The following is a 20,441-nucleotide window of genomic DNA, read 5'->3' as shown; positions in this document are numbered from 1 at the left end:
CATTGCGCGCACATGCGCACCAGAAATCCGGAAGAGGAATGGGCAATGCCGCGCATGCCAGGCGACATAACTTCGTGTGCCACTTCAGGCGTGCGTGCTATAGTTTCGCCATCACGGGTCTACAGAGATTCTCAGTCCTCCAGTTCATTTGGTGCTGTTTTTCAAGAGGCAACTGGACTTTCTTGTTTTTTTTTTCTTTTGAAGACGTTTCACTTCTCATCCAAGAAGCTTCTTCAGCTCTGACAAAAATTTCTCGAAAAGGAAAAGAAAAAAAAAAAAGCAAGAAAATTCCAGTTGCCTCCTGAAAAAAAGCACCTTAGGGGACTTTCCGTTCAATGGTTTCGTATTCTCAGAGACGGCTTGCAGGTTTTCTTTTTGAGGTTTTTCCAAAGTGGTTTGCCGTGGTCTCCTTCCTGGGGCTGAGAGCAAACTTGGAACTGAACGAATTAAAAAAAGCAAACTAAAATAAAATGGTTGTAAGGATTAGCTGCGGTGGTAACCTAAATAGCAGCAGCAAGAAACAAGCAAGGGATAATCTGGAGGAAACCAGATTTAATGAGACAGTTTGAAGAGTCCAGCAAACCACAAAGGGATCTCGGCCAGAGCACGAATAAAACCACCACATGGAAGAGGGGGAAAAACGAGTGCATTCTTGACGTTATCAAGGAAGCCTTTTTGGGAGGGGGCAAAGCTGGGGTCATTTCTGGAGCAGCCGACAAAATGCTGATCCTGGAACGTTCCCCGTTTTAAGGCGGCCCGTTTTGCTAAGCTGCAGTCCGATGTTCGGAGCTCCCCGATGCAAACGGCCGTCGTCCGGAGGCCAGGAGATGAACACAATGTTCTGGACTTTGGACAACATGAGGAAGTGCACGCCGGAGAATGGGGAGGGGACACGCGTCGAAGGGCTGGCTTGGATGCACACGATCGCCTCCTGCGGGATGGGGGGGGAGAGGCCTTGGGGATGGCTAAGGGGCTCCTCCCGCAAAGATGAGCTCCAGGGCAGCCTGGATGTCCCCCCCGGTGGCCTGCAGGGCGCGGAGGCTCAGCTCATCGTCATGGATGCCCATGTCTCGCAGCTGCTGAAGCTGAGGCTGCCACTGGCTCTGAAAGAGGAAAGGAAAACAGAGGAAAGGACACCAGGTCAAACCCCGTCATGGACACGGATATAGCCGGGAGGGGGGGCCCCGGTGCAAGATTCAAATCTCTCTCGCGCCCGTCACTGTTGAGCCTTACCTACCTCGCTGGGGCGTTGGGAAGAAGCCAGCAGAAATGGATAGTTAGACAACTGCGGGGGCTCTTTGAGCTTGGTTGTTTGCTTGAGGACGTTTTCGTTACCCAAACGAGTGTCATCATCGGTGTGAACACGTGTGGAGTTTGCTGTGTTTGTGTACAGGAAACCTGCTCTGTCAGTGATGGGGGCGGGGAGGGGCGTTCCCTGGGTACTTTTCTTGGTAGCAGGGTATTGTTTTCTGCTTGTTTGTCGGGTGTTAATCCCTGCTTATCTGAGAGTAAGCTACTGAAGAGGGTGCAGTCTGGGTCTTTTTTTTTTTTGCCTTAGCTTTTTCTCATTGCCTCTTTTGAATGGTGCGCAAATGTGGTTTATCTCTGTGTGTCCGTTGATGGCTGATTTGTCTGGATGCCAGGAATTCCCAGCATTTTTTGAGATTTAGCTTGGTTTCCTAATTTAGTTTCCTAATTTAGACTATCGGAGGGCTGAACTGAAATGCAAGGACGTGAATGAATGAATGAATGAATGAATGAATGAATGAATGAATGAATGAACCAGCCCAACTTCCTGGAGGTTTACAGACCTGAAGGTTAGGCTGTCCTGACGCCTGGAGGGCATGTTGTAAGGCCTGGCTGAAGAGGTCATTGGTGATGGGTGTTCCCGACTGGACGCTAGAGGACATGGGAGACGTGCCGGAAGAATGGCCCTGAAAAAGGGTGGAGACAGAAACTGTCAATCAGGAGCAGACCCCACCTTCCTAACCTTGCAAGATCCGCTCCTGGCTTAGCAGCCAGCTTAGCACCAAGGAAGATTATAAATGTAACAAAATTCATAACTCAAGCTTATCCCCATATCTACCCAAGTTTTTTTTTTCCAGTCTTTTCTGTTAGCCCGAAAGAAAGATGCAGCTGCTTTAAAAGGCACACCAAAGTCATGCTGCTTTAACAATCCTGTTCATTAAAGTAACTATATCTTTTTTCTCTTTTTTACTTGTGAGGAAGCCTGAAAGAAGACGCTGGCACAAATCCAAAGCTCTTCTTCCAAATCATTTTATGAAACCCAGCGCTGCCCTAATACCAACAGTTCCTCAACCCGGTGGCCCTCCAGATAAATTGGACTGCAATCCCAAACTGGCTGGGGAATTCTGGGATTCGAAGTCCACAACGCTTTAAAGTTGCCAAGGTTGAGAAACACTGCTTTAAACCAAAACTTTCCCACTGCCAGTCTCCACTGCCACCCCTCAAGAGGGACTAGAACAGGGGTGTCAAACGCAAGGCCCGGTGGCCATATCCGGCCCATGGGGTGATTAGATCTGGCCCGCGGGACCGCCCTGGAAATAGTGAAGGACTGGCCCGCAGTGCCTCTGTCAGCAAGGGCCGCGCAAATCCCTACCAAGCTCTGTTTTTTCTAGCAGAGGGTTGCAGGAGGCCGTCCTAGCCGAAAACGGAGCTCGCAAGGGCCGTGCATGGCTCCCCCGAGCTCCACTTTCGCTGGCAGAGGGTTGCAGGAGGCCGTCCCAGCCGAAAACAGAGCTCGGGAGGGTCGTGCACGCCCCACCACCACCACCCACCCACCCGAGCTCCGTTTTCGTTGGCAGAGGGTTGCAGGAAGCCGTCACAGCCGAAAACGGAGCTTGGGAGCCTATTTTCACTGGCAGAGCGCTCCGGCCACCACAGTCGCCCCCGACACGAGTGACATCATGCTGGCAATGCCCGCCCTGCCAAACCCCCCCCCACCCCGAGGTCAAACACAACCCTGGTGTGGCTCTCGATGAAATCGAGTTTGACACCCCTGGACTCGAAACTCTCCTGGCGGCTTTTGAGCTCAGCCAAACTTCTCTCTGCCTCCAGCTGACCTGCGTTCCAGGCGTTGGGGTGTGTGAGCTGCTCTCTGGGGTGCTGGCCAAGGCGAGGGCTGTGGCCAACTCGCTCTGCGTGATGGGCCGAGGCCCCGCGGCGCCGGTGTAGCCAAGAGACGCCGGCCGGGATCCAGAGGTGCTGCTGGATGGCGTGGTCCTTGTGCTCTGTTGGGAAAGGAGAGGCCTCAATCAGGACAATGCTTTGGTAGAAATCCTTACGCCCCCCCCTCCTACAGATGACAAGAAGAAGAGGCTGCAGGAGTTTTTAAAAGCCGCATTTAATCATCCTCTTCTTTTAACGACCCCATAATCCCTTGCAGGGTGGAGTCCGGGCAACTTAAAAGGAGCTAGCTGAGCGTTCACTGGCGGGATGCCCTCCCTGTTGCCAGTACGGAGGTTTTTTCCCCAGCAGTTTTATTCTCATTGTGCCCAGAGAGAGAAATATCTGCCTCTACCTTAGGATCGAACTCACAGCCTCCTGATTGTGAGGTGAGAGCTCCACCTCTAGGCCACCCCACCACTAAAAGCCACATTTAATCCCAGAAAAAAATGAGAATAATCCAGTGGTGAATTCCACTCCACTCCACTCCACTCCACTCTTCTATTTCGTTCCGTTCCGTTCCATTCCACTCCACTCCACCATTCCATTCCATTTTACTCCACTCTTTTATTCCATTCCATTCCATTCTTCCATTCCACTCCACTCTTCTATTTCGTTCCGTTCCACTCCACTCCACCATTCCATTCCATTCCATTCCATTCTACTCTTCTATTTCGTTCCGTTCCGTTCCACTCCACTCCACCATTCCATTCCACTCCACTCTTTTATTCCATTCCACTCCACTCTTCTATTTCGTTCAGTTCTATTCCATTCCATTCCACTCCACTCCACTCCACTCCACCATTCCATTCCATTCCATTCCATTCCATTCCACTCTTCTATTTCGTTCCGTTCCGTTCCACTCCACTCCACTCTTTTATTCCATTCCATTCCATTCTTCCATTCCATTCTATTCCATTCCGTATTCTATTCTACCCTATTCCTATTCCCATTCCCATCCCTTCCCTATTCCCATTCCCATCCTAGTGTTGGGCTTCCCTTCTCAGAGACAAACCCCCCCTCCGTCTTCTCCCGTTACCTGATGGAAGTCATCTTCATCATCAGAGAGGCCTTCAAAAAGGAACCCTCCTGGACGAGAGAGAAGGCGAGAGAAAGAAACCACACTGAACCCCGTCCTAAAATCAGGCCATGGCCAAGACCTGCCATTTTAGTGACCAGGGGCAAGCACCATTCATTCAACGCTACTGTCACTTCAAACGGTCTCTAGACGAATGGTCCTTATGCGAGGACTCCCTGTAGCACTTCCCCCAAGCGTTAAATCTGGCAATTTGTGCTCCGTGTCATAGCGTGTCCCTTACCCGGCATGTCGCGGTAGGAGCTGGAAGGCATGCTGCTGCGCGAGGAAGTCTCTGCGGTGGGCAAGGGGGCGCTGCCTGCCACAGAATGGAGGACCAGGACGATGGCATTCACCAAGGCGGGGTGGCTCGGGATGAGTCTAGAAAAACCAGCGAGAATGGACTGGGGAGGTGGGCTAGAGCAGGGGTCTCCAACCTTGGTCCCTTGAAGACTTGTGGACTTCAACTCCCAGAGTCCCTCAGCCTGCAAAGCTGAGGTCTGTAGCAGGGGTCTCCAACCTTGGTCCCTTTAAGACTTGTGGACTTCAACTCCCAGAGTCCCTCAGCCAGCAAAGCTGAGGTCTGGAGCAGTGGTCTCCAACCTTGGTCCCTTTAAGACTTGTGGACTTCAACTCCCAGAGTCCCTCAGCCAGCAAAACTGAGGTCTAGAGCAGGGGTCTCCAACCTTGGTCCCTTTAAGACTTGTGGACTTCAACTCCCAGAGTCCCTCAGCCAGCAAAGCTGAGGTCTAGAGCAGGGGTCTCCAACCTTGGTCCCTTTAAGACTTGTGGACTTCAACTCCCAGAGTCCCTCAGCCAGCAAAGCTGAGGTCTAGAGCAGGGGTCTCCAACCTTGGTCCCTTTAAGACTTGTGGACTTCAACTCCCAGAGTCCCTCAGCCAGCAAAGCTGAGGTCTAGAGCAGGGGTCTCCAACCTTGGTCCCTTTAAGACTTGTGGACTTCAACTCCCAGAGTCCCTCAGCCAGCAAAGCACAGCTGGCTGAGGAACTCTGGGAGCTGAAGTCCACAAGTCTTAAAAGAGCCAAGGTTGGAGACCCCTGGGCTAGAGTGTCCCCTGAATCATAGAGTTTAGATGGCCTCGGTGGTGCAGTGGTTAGAATGTGGTATTGCAGGCTACTTCTGCGGACTGCCGGCTGCCTGCAATTTGGCAGTTCAAATCTCACCAGGCTCAAGGTTGACTCAGCCTTCCATCCTTCCGAGGTGGGGAAAATGAGGACCTAGACTGTTGGGGCCCAGAGGCTGGCTCTTTTTAAACCGCTATCAAGCACTGTGAAGTGGTATATAAGTCTAAGTGCTATTGCTATTTTCCTTCCTTCCTTTCCAGTGGTTAGGATGCAGTACTGTAGGCTAACTCTGCCCACAGTCTGGAGTTCGATCCTGACTGGCTCAAGGTTGACTCAGCCTTCCATCCTTCCAAGGTGGGTAAAATGAGGACCCAGACTGTTGGGGGCAATTGGGCAATTATGACGGATTGTACCATCCTCATGGATCAGGTGAACAAAATTCAGATGCTTGCCCACCGACTCGTATTTATGACGGCTGCAGTGTCCCGGGGAGGGTGGGGTCGTGTGATCCCCTTTTGTGGCCTTCTGACAAGCCAGGTCAGATGGGGAAAGCTGGATTCACTTAACAGTGAAGTGTCAGTAAGGTTAACAACTGCACTGATTCGCTTAATGACAGTGACAGGGAAGGTCATTAAAATGGGTCCCAAACTCACTTAACGGATGTCTCAGTGAGCAACCTAAAAAGTTGGCCTCGGTTTGTGGTCATAACTCAAGAACTTATTATCCATTATGCAAAAGATAATTTTGATATTGTAAGCTGTCCAGAGTTACTGTATGGCAAGATGGGGAGCGAATAAATTTTTACGAATCCATCAATGAAAGAGAAAAATGGATTTTAAAAAAAAGCATCGGGAGCACACTTACGTGTCCAACATGGCTGGGTCAGCAAAAACAGAGAAGAGGTCTTTATCCTGCAGGACCCCTGTGAGATAAAGAGAGCAGGATCAGTAATTCAGACGATACAGGAAGTCCTTGACTTACAACCGTTCGTTTAGTGACCATTTGAAGTTATGACAGCACCGGGGAAAAGTGATTTACGACCGTTTTTCACACTTATGACCATTGCAGCATCCCCGTGGTCATGTGATTTTCCCCCCTTTTGCGATCTTTCACAAGCAAAGTCCGATTCGCTTAATGACCGTGTTACTAACCTAACGACTGCAGTGATTTGACTTCAGAAAAGTGGCGAGAACAGTCGTAAAAAGGGGCAAAACTTGCTCTTCCCACTGCCAGGGGTTCGATCCTGACCGGCTCAAGGTTGACTCAGCCTTTCATCCTCCCGAGGTCGATAGGCTGACTCTGTAACCTCTTAGAGAGGACTATAAAGTGGTATATAAGTCTAAGTGATATTGTTATCTCCCTTCCTTCCTTCCTTCCTTTTTAGAATGCAACATTGCAGGAAAACTCTGTCTATGGTCTGGAGTTCGATCCTGACCGGCTCAACGTTGACTCAGCCCTCCATCCTTCCGAGGTGGGTAAAATGAGGACCCAGATTGTTGGGGGCAAGAGGCTGACTCTGTAAACTGCTTAGAGAGGGCTGGAAAGCCCTGGGAAGCGGTATGTAAGTCTAAGTGCTATTGATAGTGCCCTTCCTTCCTTCCTCCCTCCCTTCCCTTCCCAGTGGTTAAGAGGGCAGAATTGCAGGCTAACTCTGCCCACAGCCAGGAGTTGGAATCTCACCAGGCTCAAGGTTGACTCATCCTTCCATCTTTCCGAGGTGGGTAAAATGAGAACCCAGATTGGTGGGGGCCAGAGGCTAATTCCGTAAACTTCTGTAAAGCACTGTGAAGCAGTATATAAGTCTAAGTACTATTGCTATCTTCCTTCCTTCCTTCCTTCCCTCCCTCCTTTCCTCCCAGTGGTTACAATGCAGCATTACAGGCTTACTCTGCCCACTACCAGCAGTTCGATACTAACTAGCTCAAGGTTGACTCAGCCTTCCCTCCTTCCGAGGTGGGTAAAATGAGGATCCAGATTGTTGGGGGCAAGAGGCTGACTCTGTAAACCGCTTAGAGAAGGCTGTAAAAGCACTGTGAAACGGTATACAAGTCTAAGTGCTGCTGCTATTTGTCACTACAACTCACCCAAAGCGATGGGATCACTGCTGAGGCCGGGGGTGGCGACAATGATCTGATCGAGGGATTCCTTATTCCCTAACATCTTGAAGACCTGCGTGGGAAACCGAAGGGAGATGGACGCTAGGAAAACAGCAGACTGGATCCTGGAAAAGTCCAGTTGTGTGTTTGTTGGGGAAGCAAAATAAAAGGCCCCCCAAAAAAGAGCAGACTTTCGTGGCTCACCGAATCTCTGAAGACGGGGCTGCTGTGTAAGGCCGTGTGTAAGACGCGAAACTCTCTCACGGCCGCCATTTTATCCACCGGTTCTGTAGAATAGAATAGAATAGAATAGAATAGAATTTTTATTGGCCAAGTGTGATTGGACACACAAGGAATTTGTCTTGGTGCATATGCTCTCAGTGTACATAAAAGAAAAGATACGTTCATCAAGGTACAACATTTACAACACAATTGATGATCAATATAACCGCCCGGCCGCCCTGTTTCGGGTGACCCGCTCTCTCCTACATCAGGAGGTGCGGGATGACCCTTTGCAGGGACGAGCCGAGGAATTTAGTGGTTATCTATACGATAAAATCGCTCAGCTGAGGGACGGTCTGGACCGAATTTGGGATGATCCAAGCGAGGGAGAGGAGGCACGTCTTGTTGAGCATATTTGGGATGAGTTTGACCCTGTGGCTCCCGAGGACGTGGACAGGTTGTTGGGGAGGCTTCACGGCACGACATGTTTACTGGACCCGTGCCCTTCCTGGCTGGTACTGGCCACTCAGGCGGTGACACGAGGCTGGCTCCAGAGGATTATCAACGCTTCTTTGTTGGACGGGGTTTTCCCTGCCGCCTTGAAAGAGGCGGTGGTGAGACCCCTCCTTAAGAAGCCCTCTTTGGACCCAGCTATTTTGGGTAATTATCGTCCAGTCTCCAACCTTCGCTTTGTTGCGAAGGTTGTAGAGAGTGCCGTGGCGCAACAGCTGCCCCAACACCTGGATGAAGATGTCTATCTAGACCCGTTCCAGTCCGGCTTCCGACCCGGATACAGCACGGAGACAGCTTTGGTCGCATTGGTGGATGATCTCTGGAGGGCCAGGGACAGGGGATATTCCTCTGCCCTGGTCCTATTAGACCTCTCAGCGGCATTCGATACCATCGATCATGGTATCCTGCTGCGCCGGTTGGGGGGATTGGGAGTGGGAGGCACCGTATATCGGTGGTTCTCCTCCTATCTCTCCGACCGGTCGCAGACGGTGTTGACAGGGGGGCAGAGGTCGACCGCGAGGGGCCTCACTTGTGGGGTCCCACAGGGGTCGATTCTCTCGCCCCTGCTGTTCAACATCTACATGAAGCCGTTGGGTGAGATCATCAGTGGTTTCGGGGTGAGATACCAGCAGTACGCTGACGACACCCAGCTGTACTTTTCCACCCTGGACCACCCCAATGAAGTTGTCGAAGTGCTGTCCCGGTGTTTGGATGGGGAGAAACAGGCTCAAGCTTAATCCCTCCAAGACGGAGTGGCTGTGGATGCCGGCACCCCGATTCAGTCAGCTGCAGCCGGCTGTTGGAGGCGAGTTACTGGCCCCAAAGGATAGGGTGCGCAACTTGGGTGTCCTCCTGGATGATCAGTTGTCGTTTGAAGACCATTTGACGGCCGTCTCCAGGAGGACCTTCCACCAGGTTCGCCTGGTTCGGCAGTTGCGCCCCTTCCTTGATCGGGATGCCTTATGCACAGTCACTCATGCGCTTGTTACCTCTCGCTTGGATTACTGTAATGCTCTCTACATGGGGCTCCCTTGAAGTGCGCTCGGAGGCTTCAGTTAGTCCAGAATGCAGCTGCGCGGGTGATAGAGGGAGCTACGCGTAGCTCCCATGTAACACCGCTCCTGCGCAGACTGCACTGGCTGCCTGTGGCCTTCCGGGTGCACTTTAAGGTGTTGGTTATGACCTTTAAATCGCTCCATGGCTTAGGACCTGGGTACTTACGGGACCGCCTGCTGTTACCACACGCCTCCCACCGACCCGTACGCTCCCATAGAGAGGGACTTCTCAGGGTGCCGTCCGCCAAACAATGTCGGCTGGCGGCCCCAGGAAGGGCCTTCTCTGTGGGGCTCCACACTCTGGAACGAGCTTCCCCCGGGTTTACGCCAAATACCTGACCTTCGGACATTTCGTCGCGAACTCAAAACTCATCTTTTTATCCGCGCGGGGCTGGCTTAAATTGGGATTTTAATGTTGAATTTTATTAATTTTAAACGGGGTTTTTAACGTGGTAAATTTTAATTATTGGGCTAATTTAAATAAGTTTTTTAAATCATATTTTAAATTTGTATATTGTATGTTCGGTTTTATTATGCCTGTACACCGCCCTGAGTCCTTCGGGAGAAGGGCGGTATAAAAATCAAATAAAATAAATAAATAAATAAATATAGCAATATAAATCATAAGGATTGCTGTAAAAGCACTAGAAGAGACAAGTGTGGTAAGGAAAGTGCTGGAGTGCTCTGAAACAGATAGACTGGCAAAAGAAATAGAAGATAAAGGAGAAACGGAGTCCTATTTGGTATGGAATGTATGGTACAAATGGTTAGAGGATAGCAGTGTTTCAGCAGGTTCATGTCGTGTCCCACTCCTCCGCTGACGGCCGGGTCAGGGAAATCCGAATCAGGCGTGCCTCTGCAGCTCTGCCAAAGTCCTAGCAAAGTTCTCAAGGCAGGCAGGAGACCAGAAAGTGATTTCAGCAAGATAAGGTAGACTTTGCCTGACTCAGAGAATGCCAGAAAGCAGATCCTTTATATAGGCCATGGGGTGTGGCTCCATGACTCAGCACTTATCCAGGCCTGCCCCTCCCTTCCTTCTGTTGACGCCGCCTATCAATTCTTCTGAAGCGAGGGTCACTCCAGTCTGCAGCTGTTGGTAATTGACCTTCCTCAGGCTCACATGCTGTGGGGGAGGGGGAGGGGTCTAGTTGCTCCGTTTGCCTGGGCATGGAGCCAGGGGTGGGGGCTGGAGGCGCTTCTTCTTCCTCAGCCTGTCTGGGCATGGAGCCAGAGCTGGGGCCAGGAGGCATGCTAGGACATTCCTCAGCGTTCGGAAGCAGATAAGAAGGCCCCGGCTGCGGGGAAAGCGGACGAGGCACAACAGTTCTGACCAGTTCTGGAGAACCGGTAGTGGAAATTTTGAGTAGTTCGGAGAACCAGTAGTAAATATTCTGACTGGCCCCACCCCCATCTCTTCTCTGCCTCCCGAGTCCAGCTGATCGGGAGGAAATGGGGATTTTGCAGTAACCTTCCCCTGCAGTGGGGTGGGAATGGAGATTTTAGAGTATCCTTCCCCTGGAGTGGGGTGGGAATGGAGATTTTACAGTATCTCTCTGCCGCCACGTCCACCAAGCAATGCCACGCCCACCAAGCCATACCCACAGAACCAGTATTAAAAATTTTTAAAACCTACCACTCAAAAAATAAAATATGTTTGTTTAGGACTGATTGTGTCTGGTAATAACTACTTGGGCCTGGGTCACAACATCACTCTAGTTCACCGTTAGAAGTTACAACAAGACTAGAAACAGAGACTTACGACCATTGTTCACACTTTTGACCATTGTAGCATCCCCAGGGTCCAGGGATCAAAATTCAGGATGCTCAGCAACCGATGCGTATTTATGACGGTCGCAAAACCCCGGGGGAGTTGCAAGTCGACGGGAAAGCCAGATTCACTTAACAAACGTGGCGAGAAAAGTCGTAAAATGGGGGGGCAAAACTCACTTAGCAAATTTCTCACTTCGCAGCATAAATTTTGGGCTCCGTCGTAGTCATAAGTCAAGGACTACCTGCAACAAAACCATTAAAAAACAGTTTGAGATCCAAAGTGGGGGGAAGTTACCTGGTTTCTGCTCCGGTTCGGGCCAGGATTTTCGCAGGACGTGGATGGTGGAGCCGGACTGAATCCCGTAAAATTCGAGCGTTTGTTCATCCCGCAGTTTCCGGCCACAATAGATCAGATCTGAAAGGCAGATGAGACTCATATTCAAGCCCCCACCATAAAATCTGGCTCACTGAACACTAGTATATCCAGAGATATCTCAGAAATATCCAGAGATATTTCACAAGACGAGTCCTCCACTCCTCTGCTCGCAATAAAATACCTTATGCCACCAAACTCCAAATTTTGGGCTTAGACAACTTAGAACTATGTCGACTTCAGTCTGACCTAAGCCTAGTACATAAAATGATCTACCACAATGTCCTGTCAATGACTACTTCAGCTTCAACCACAACAATACACGAGCAAATAATAGATACAAACTTTAAGGTAAACCGCTCCAAACTTAATTGCAGAAAATATGACTTCAGTAACAGAGTGGTCAACGCCTGGAATGCACTCCCTCTGTGGTTTCATCCCAAAACCCCCCAAAACTTTAAGCTTAAACTCTCCACTGTTGACCCTCACCCCATTCCTAAGAGGTCTGTAAGGGGCGTGCATAAGTGCACCCGCATGCCTACCGTCCCTCTCCTAATATTCCTTTTTACTTACTCTTTGATTGCTTAATTGTAGCCTATGACTATCATTAAGTGTTGTATCTTGATGAAGGTATCTTTTATGTACACTGAGAGCATATGCACCAAGACAAATTCCTTGTGTGTCCAATCACACTTGGCCAATAAAAAATTCTATTCTATTCTATTCTATTCTATTCTATTCTATTCTATTCTTTTTCTATTTCTGTGACTTATCATTAAGTGTTGTACCTTATGATTCTTGATGAACTTATCTTTTCTTTTATGTACACTGAGAGCATCTGCACCAAGACAAATTCACACTTGGCCAATAAAAAATCAATTCAATTCAATTCAATTCTTTTTCTATTTCTGTGACTTATCATTAAGTGTTGTACCTTACGATTCTTGATGAACGTATCTTTTCTTTTATGTACACTGAGAGCATCTGCACCAAGACAAATTCCTTTTGTGTCAATCACACTTGGCCAATAAAAAATTCTATTCTATTCTATTCTTTTTCTATTTCTGCGACTTATCATTAAGTGTTGTACCTTACGATTCTTGATGAAGGTATCTTTTCTTTTATGTACACTGAGAGCATCTGCACCAAGACAAATTCCTTGTGTGTCCAATCACGCTTGGCCAATAAAAAAATTCTATTCTATTCTATTCATGTATCCAAATTATGTTTATACTTTTACCTGTTACCTTATAAATGACTGACAAAATAAATAATTAAATAAAAATAAAATCGTAATAAACATTCCCCATGCTTAACAAAGACCAGGAAAAAGAAGAACTAGAACAGAATGAAAGGGCACTAGAGATTGTCCTTGACTTACAACCATTCATTTAGTAACCATTCGTAGCTACAGTGGAACTGAAAAAACTGAGCACTGGAAAGCCACCCGGGTCTCTGATAAAACGGCGGTGTGCCAGCCTACCAATGAACTCTGGGTCAGGGATGGATTCCTGTAACTTTCCCGTAATGAGCTGTTTCAGGTAGGAGATGCTGCAACCCCCCAGCGGGCACTCGCCCAGCTCGCTTTCCGGCAGCCGCAAGATGGATTTGGGAGCCAGGGGTTGGTCGGCCAGCTTCACCGCAATGTAACACTCCGAGAGAGACATGGTGGGGCTGGGACAGTTTGATTCTCTGAGGTCCCAATCTGAACTCCAAGCAGAGTCTGGAAAAGAAACTGTGTCACAAACAAGAGCATCTGTCTGTCATCCCTATCTCTCTCTCTCTCTCTCTCCACCCATTATCTATGTCTGTCTCGTCTATCTTCTATCTATCCAGCTATTTATCTATCTTCTAGCTCTCTCTCTATCTCTATGTATCATCCATCTATCTTCTATCCGTCATCTATCGCTCTGTCATCTGTCATCTATCTTCTATCTTTCTGTCATCTATCTATCTATCTATCTATCTATCTATCTATCTATCTATCTATTGTCTAGCTATCTACTTACCTACCTACTAGTATCCATCTATTTATGTCTCTCTCCCTCTCCCATCTATCTATCATACATACATACATACATACATACATACATACATACATACATACATTTAGCTACCTCCCTCCCTCCCTACCTACTAGTATCCATTTATGTCTGTCTTTCTCCCTCTCCCATCTATTTATCATCCATCCATCCATCCATCCATCCAGCATCCATCCTTCTTCTATCTTATCTACCAATCTATCTACAGCATCCATCCATTCTATATCATCCACCTTCCACTTATGGTCTATGTATCAATTGATCAATCAGTGAATCAATCTATATCATCCATCTTCTATCTATCCCAAAGGTCCCCCTTTTTTTTTTTTACATTTATATCCCGCCCTTCTCCGAAGACTCAGGGCGTCTTACAATGTATAAGGCAATAGTCTCATCCTATTTGTATATTTACAAAGTCAACTTATTGCCCCCCCAACAATCTGGGTCCTCATTTTACCTACCTTATAAAGGATGGAAGGCTGAGTCAACCCTGGGCCTGGTGGGACTAGAACCTGCAGTAATTGCAGGCAGCTGTGTTTTAATAACAGGCTTCTTACAGCCTGAGCCACCACTCTTTTTCAAGAACCATGACCTGGAAGACTGAGAACATCCACCCACCCACCCAAATTTGTCTTGAACTCTGTACGTGTGCCTGTAGTCTCTCTCTTTTTCTCTCCCTATCTAAAAATACCTCCAATTCGATGCCTCCAGACCAGGCCAGCTTCTTCCAGGCGAAAATGAGGCCAGCTGGCCTACCTCGCAGGGTTGTTATGAGGATAAGACATTTAATGGGACGTGGGGGGAGGGGTAAGCCCACTGAAGCTTCCTTGGAAGAGGATCCGAGTGAGGCCATGCAGGAAAAACAGAATGAAACCAACCATAGGGGTCGGATCTCCCCCTCCCTCCCTTTCCCCCCCCCAAAAATAAAGCCATACTTGTCAGCTCTACCCACTGGGCAGCACTGCAGCCCTTTAATAATAATAATAATAATAATAATAAGTGGCCCAGGCGAGTAATGGCCCCGCAGATTCGCTGCTGTGCTTCCTGGGAGGGGGGGGGAAGGGGGGGAGGGGAAGGGAACCCCCCCCATATCACCCACCCACCCCTCCCCCACCAACGCCCTTTATTCCTCCTTACCTGCCTGTTTACGACCAGCCGGCTGCTCCAACCGGAAACGCTTGCCCGAGCCCGCGCGAGGCATGCCGGGGGTTGTAGGCGGCCGGAACGAGCCCTTCTTCACATTCCCTGCCAAAGCCAAGCCCCGCAGCCGGGTGGAAAAGAAGCAAAAGAGTCCGCAGACGAAGCGGTACGCAGAGCGCGGCGGAAGCTCCGCCCCTTCCGTCCGCTTTTTGTAAAGGATGCCGGGAACTGCAGTCCCCAGTTGACGGGGAAAAAGGCGGCTTCGGGAGTTCGAGGCGGGGGCGCAATTGTGGCGTCGCGGCCTTCCGCGTCCTCGCCAATCAAGAAGGAGAGCGGGGTAGGAAGCGGCCAATGGGCGAGCGGGATTCCGGGGCGCGCGGGATTCAAAAGGGCTGGAGAAGGGTTATCTTTTGAATGTATTTCAGGGGAGATACCAAAGTTTGCAACTTTTGGAGACAAGAAACGTGGAACTTTTTGTTCCCTGTACATAGCCCATTTGGGATAGGAGGGGGCTCTTCCTTTTATTGTCATTAATTTTAAAAACAGCCAGTTTTTTCAATTATATTGTTTTTATTTGTTTCCTAGTAGGATTTGATGGCTTATTAGTAACCTTGACTGTCACCAAGTGTTGTGTCTTTTTATTCTTGATTAATGTATTTTATTCTCCTTATGTACGCTGAGAGCATATACACCTAAGACAAATTCTTGTGTCCAATCACACTTGGCCAATAAAGAATTCTATTCTATCCTATCCTATCCTATCCTATCCTATCCTATCCTATCCTATCCTATCCTATCCTATTCTATTCTATTCTATTCTATTCTATTCTATTCCATTCCATTCCATTCCATTCCATTCCATTCCATTTATATTGGCAACTAGTATAAACAAAGTCACAAAGCATATATCAAAGCCTGTGGATTCTTCAATGTTTTTTTTTAATCACACAAGTATTACAAAAATACTTTTAAGATTTTTGGAGGATCATGACTGAACCAATTATTCATTTATTAAATTTATTTGATTGCCCAATTTACACATAGTGACTCAGGGAGGCTTACAAATATTAAAAATCCACAGTATAGTCAGAAACCCATTAGGCACAACTACACCAACTTTGTAGATGAAGACAGGACGATTTGTCATCTGCAGCCAAAAATCTCTTTAGCTTTCTTTTTTCAAAAATAGTATTGGTGACATATAACAACCAGAAAACAAACGGGGCTAATAAAATCAGAAAGGAATAGTAATTAAATGACTTTCCAACAAACTAAAATATCTCCATAAAACTCAATCCATTTAGTTATTTATTTATACATACATACATGCATACATACTATTGCTCCATTTTCTCAATTTTTTGGTATAATATGTTTTTTCAGTGCAATATTGATAGAATACATTTAGATTCCTAATATAATAATATTAATTAATAATAAGGTGCCTTAGAGTACTGAATATAGATAAGGGGAAAAGTAGATATTATTCTAGCAATAGGTTAAAGATTCAGAAACTGATGGTATGATGATTACTTTTTTAAAAAAAATTTCCATTCTTAGAGCCTTAGGATCATACAGTCAATGTTCCAAGTGATTTACAAACTGGGACCACTTAAAACAGAGGTGTCAAACTCAAAGCCTGGGGCCAGATTTCACTGGTGGGTTCCTACCAGTTTGCTCCGCTTCCTGCAAACCAGAGGTGGGTTTCAGCGGGTTCTGACCAGTTCTGGAGAACTGGTAGCAGAAATTTTGAGTAGTTCGGAGAACCGGTAGTAAAAATTCTGACTGGCCCCGCCTCCATCTATTCTCTGCCTCCTGAGTCCCAGCTGATCGGGAGGGAATGGGGATTTTGCAGTATCCTTCCCCTGGATTGGGGAGGAAATGGAGATTTTACAGTATCCTTTCCCTGCCGCGCCCACCAAGCCATGCCACACTGAAGCCACATCTACTATTTCGACATGTGGCAAAAGCGGCAAAAAAAACCCCAAAACCCTCAAAAGCACTTCCGGCGTACAAGAGCTGGGCCAAATTCCTCATATTCCTCTTTGCTGATACACATTTGCTGAAAGTGAGGGAGAGACGCTAAGAGGGATCCCCCAACCCACGCTGAGCATGTGCGATTGGGGGGAGCAATGACCTTGACCTCCGCCTTCGAGGGAACCAGTGGCACCAGCTCCGTCTGCAACCTTTCAGCAAAGCCAGGGAACATGGAGGTGCCACCCGCCACCACGACATTTTTAAACATTGTGCCGCGGAGATCCCGGTCACACTGCATCACGGCATGCCAGACAGTCTCGTGGACGCCACAACATTCTTTGTTCAGGTATCTGGGCTGGAAGAGGCCTTCGGGGCACTTGAAACGCTCGGTATCAATGGTAATCACCTGCCCGTCGGGTAGCTCATACTGCTTTTCCAAAGAGGAGGGTGTAGCGGTGGCTATTTCTTTCACAATATCCGGGGCCACGTAGCACAACCTCTCCTTGATGTCCTCCACCATCTCCCTCTCTTCCGCTTTGATGCGGTAGCCTCTTTCATTCAGCGCCTGCAGAAGGAAGTCGGTCAGGTCTTCGCCGCCCAGCTCCATGCGGAAGAGAGCATGGCGGAGAGCATGGCCTTCGTAGACGGGGACAGGATCCAGCCGGTCGTTCTTTATATCCAGAACGACTCCAGTGATGCGGCCGGAAGCGTAGAGGGAGAGAACGGCTTGGAAGGCCAAGTAGAAGGCTGACGCATTGAAGCTCTCGAACATAATCTGGGTCATTTTCTCCCGGTCGTTCCTGAAGTTCCTGGAATGCTCGGACAACAAGACTGGATGTTCCTCCGGGGCCACCTGCAGCTCCTTGTAGAAAACATGGTGCCAGATTTTCTCCATGTCATCCCAGTTGGTAATAAAGCCATTTTGAAAGGGGCACCTCAAGGTCAAGAGGTCTCTCCTGCTCTGAGCGTCACTTCCCACATAGTAGGCCTTCCTGGCGGTGTCTTCCACTGCACTCTGTTGTTTGGGCCTCCCAACGATGGAAGGAAGTACTGCTCTGGGGAGGTCCTCTCCTGCAACTCCTGCTCTGCAGTTTCTGGTGCCGTTGTCCACTACAAGTGCTACGGTCTCTTGGTCGGCCATGGGTAGGTAAACCTGGGAGAGACGTTAAGAATACTTACTTACTATATCTATGGGCTCTGTATCTGTTGTGGTCCGCCAGCAGCCTGCGGAGCTAGCAACGGAGTCGGACAGCAATGAGGCTGAAGAAGAGCATGGGCCAGCCATGGAGGCTGGGGAAGGCCCTGATGAGGGCTCTGTGTCAGAGGCTGAAGTGGGCCCAGGGCCATCGGGGTGTGATGTGCAGACTCCAGAGCCTCCAAGTAGTGAGGCAGAAGAACAGGAGGAGCCTGTTCCTAATGCACGCATGAGATGAGCTGCCAGAAGGCAAGAGCAGCTCAAGCAAAGATTCTCTCAATCCGCTACCGGCAACCCCATTCAAATCAATATGGGTAGAACATTTAGGGATAGTGATGATTTAAAATCCAGTCCATACTTACCCCAAGACAGGATGGTTAGTTCAGCAATTAATTCAACAATTGTCTCAGCAAGGATCAAATCCTTTCCTTCCCTTTGATTTTTTCCCCCACTGGTATTTATCAGTTTCCTGTTTTTTTTGCCCTTTGATCCTATACTTATCTGTGAGCAGCTGTGAATATGGGCTGTTTGTGCAATAAGTAAATGTCATTAAAACATAGCTATTTTGTAAGGAGGACAACTGCAGTATAACCAAATAAGGCTAAACAGGAGCCTTTATCAGCAATATATCTTTGGATGTATTCCAAAAATCCTTCTGTATATATTTCAAGAACATTTCCTGGTGCTTACTCAGTTTCAGAAACTGGCACACTGTAAACAATGGGATGCCATAGAGAATTGGTTGTTAAACTAATCAAGAGAGGGAGGGAGGGAGGGAGGGAGGGAGATGTGTGTGTGTGAGAGAGAGAGAGAGAGAGAGAGAAAGAGAGAGAGAGAGATGAGAGATGTGAGCTAGATGGATGGATGGAAACCTGGATAGCTGGATAGATAGATGAGATAGATAGAGATAGATATATGGTATATAGATATGGGGGGGGGAGAGAGATGTGAGATAGATAGATAGATAGATAGATAGATAGATAGATAAGATAGATAGATAGATCAGAGGGAGGGAGGGAGAGACAGACAGACATAGAGGAAGGATGGATGGATGGATAGCTAGCTAGCTAGATAATAGATAGATGATAAATAGAAGATAATGATAGTAGATAGATAGATGAGGAGAGAGACAGACATAGATAGATGATGGATGGATGAATGGATTATCTGATAGATAGATAGATAGATAGATAGATAGATAGATAGATAGATAGATAGATAGATGGATAGATAGATGGATGGATGGATGGTAGGTAGAAGATAGATGATATAAGATTGATAAATGATAGATGGGAGAGAGAGAGAGACATAGATGATGGATGGATGGGTGGGTAGATGGATAGATTATCTGATAGATATAGATAGATAGATAGATAGATAGATAGATAGATAGATAGATAGATAGATAGATATAGAAGATTGATAGATGATAGATGGGAGGGAGAGAGACATAGATTGATGATGGATGGATGGATAGAAATAGAAGATAGATGACAGGTAGAAGATAGATGATAGAAGATTGATAAATGATAGATGGGAGAGAGAGACAGACATAGATGATGGATGGGTGGGTGGATAGATGGATGGATGGATGAGAGAGGTAGCGATAGATAATTGGAATAGATAGAGAGAGAGATGAGAGAGAGATGTGAGATGGATAGATGGATGGATGGATGACGTAAGATTAATTTCCTTACGGGCATAAATAAAACATTTATTAAAATCAAGTGTTTGCAGTTTCTTGAAAACAGGGAGGGAGGGATTGATTCTCTGTGCAGGATGAATGGCTTTGTTTTCCTAACTTTTTTCTCCACCATCCTTTCAATATTTCAATTCAAATGTATTTTTATTCTATTTTCCTAAATTCATAAGATTGCAAATCATTACAGCTGATTTGAAACCTAATTGCCATGGGAAGCAATGCAACAATAGATTAAGACTAAACCATAATTTAAGAACTGTTGGTCTGAATGCGTTGGCTAAAAATACAACTGACCACCTAGTATTTCTAAGCAAGCTACTTAGCAAAATTGAGTTTCCACCAATACCTGTGCTGCTCTGCGCATGCGTCATCGTCTGGCATTCCTTGTTCTTTCCCCACGTAATTGCAACATTCTCCCGCCAGGAGGCATTTGTATTTCCTCCGCCTTCCCATTGGCTGTCCACTGTGGAAGACCCGCCCTTTTCTGGAACGGAAGAATACGGCGCTTGTTTTGCTCCACCCTTCTTTTTGGCCTGCCGCTTTGCGGTTGCTATAGTAACCGTTTAAAGAATGGTTTCCATAGCGTTGCTCTTGCTGTGGTTTTTCTTTCCCTTCCCCTCGTTTTCCCTTCCTAGTTCTGTCTCACTTTTGTTTCTCCTAATCTCTCTCAAACGAGAGATTAAACAATAAAAAATAACAAATATATAAGTAGACTTCCGGCCTGAACAATTTTTTCCTCCTCCACGGAGGCAAAATACAACGTCGCTCTATCTTTGACATCTCTATGGAAAAAGGGCATCGAGACTGCAAGGGATAGAGTGGCACCACTTTTGCCTGTACAATACAGTCCTGTAAGCGGATATCCAGGGCATTCAAAATAATGGAATTTTTGGAAAAAGTGTAGTTTAAAAAGTGTAGTTTTACGGTCCTAAATTCTGAAGCGCTGCTTTGGAGAGCTGTAAATCAGCCATTACAAATAAGAGAATGAATGAATGAATGAATGAATATTT

General features: G+C 47.5%; 2 protein-coding genes across 5 annotated transcripts; both read right to left on the bottom strand.

Annotated features, from left to right (window-relative positions):
* Positions 1-537: 537 nt before the first annotated feature.
* Positions 538-14,743, bottom strand: UBL7 (ubiquitin like 7). 4 transcript variants are annotated; one of them, XM_058155858.1, is made up of 11 exons: positions 14,555-14,743; positions 12,859-13,110; positions 11,298-11,417; positions 7,647-7,729; positions 7,431-7,515; positions 6,211-6,268; positions 4,506-4,642; positions 4,226-4,275; positions 3,084-3,251; positions 1,812-1,934; positions 538-1,103 (listed from the first exon to the last, which is right to left on the bottom strand). In XM_058155858.1, the coding sequence occupies exons 1-11, from the start codon at positions 14,616-14,618 to the stop codon at positions 966-968; spliced, it is 1,278 nt and encodes a 425-aa protein (XP_058011841.1). In that variant the 5' UTR covers positions 14,619-14,743; the 3' UTR covers positions 538-965. The 4 variants fall into 4 exon arrangements, with proteins under 4 accessions (XP_058011841.1, XP_058011842.1, XP_058011844.1 ...); XM_058155859.1 differs by having other exon boundaries at positions 12,859-13,098; positions 14,555-14,742; XM_058155861.1 differs by having other exon boundaries at positions 12,859-13,098; positions 14,559-14,580.
* Positions 14,744-16,501: 1,758 nt separating this feature from the next.
* Positions 16,502-20,084, bottom strand: LOC131184827 (actin-87E-like). The gene is made up of 2 exons (XM_058156587.1): positions 19,778-20,084; positions 16,502-17,687 (listed from the first exon to the last, which is right to left on the bottom strand). The coding sequence occupies exons 1-2, from the start codon at positions 19,793-19,795 to the stop codon at positions 16,551-16,553; spliced, it is 1,155 nt and encodes a 384-aa protein (XP_058012570.1). The 5' UTR covers positions 19,796-20,084; the 3' UTR covers positions 16,502-16,550.
* Positions 20,085-20,441: the final 357 nt, after the last annotated feature.

This window comes from Ahaetulla prasina, chromosome 13, assembly GCF_028640845.1.
Source record: "Ahaetulla prasina isolate Xishuangbanna chromosome 13, ASM2864084v1, whole genome shotgun sequence".
Classification (NCBI taxonomy): domain Eukaryota; kingdom Metazoa; phylum Chordata; class Lepidosauria; order Squamata; family Colubridae; genus Ahaetulla; species Ahaetulla prasina.
This window is presented reverse-complemented; position numbering and strand designations above follow the sequence as displayed.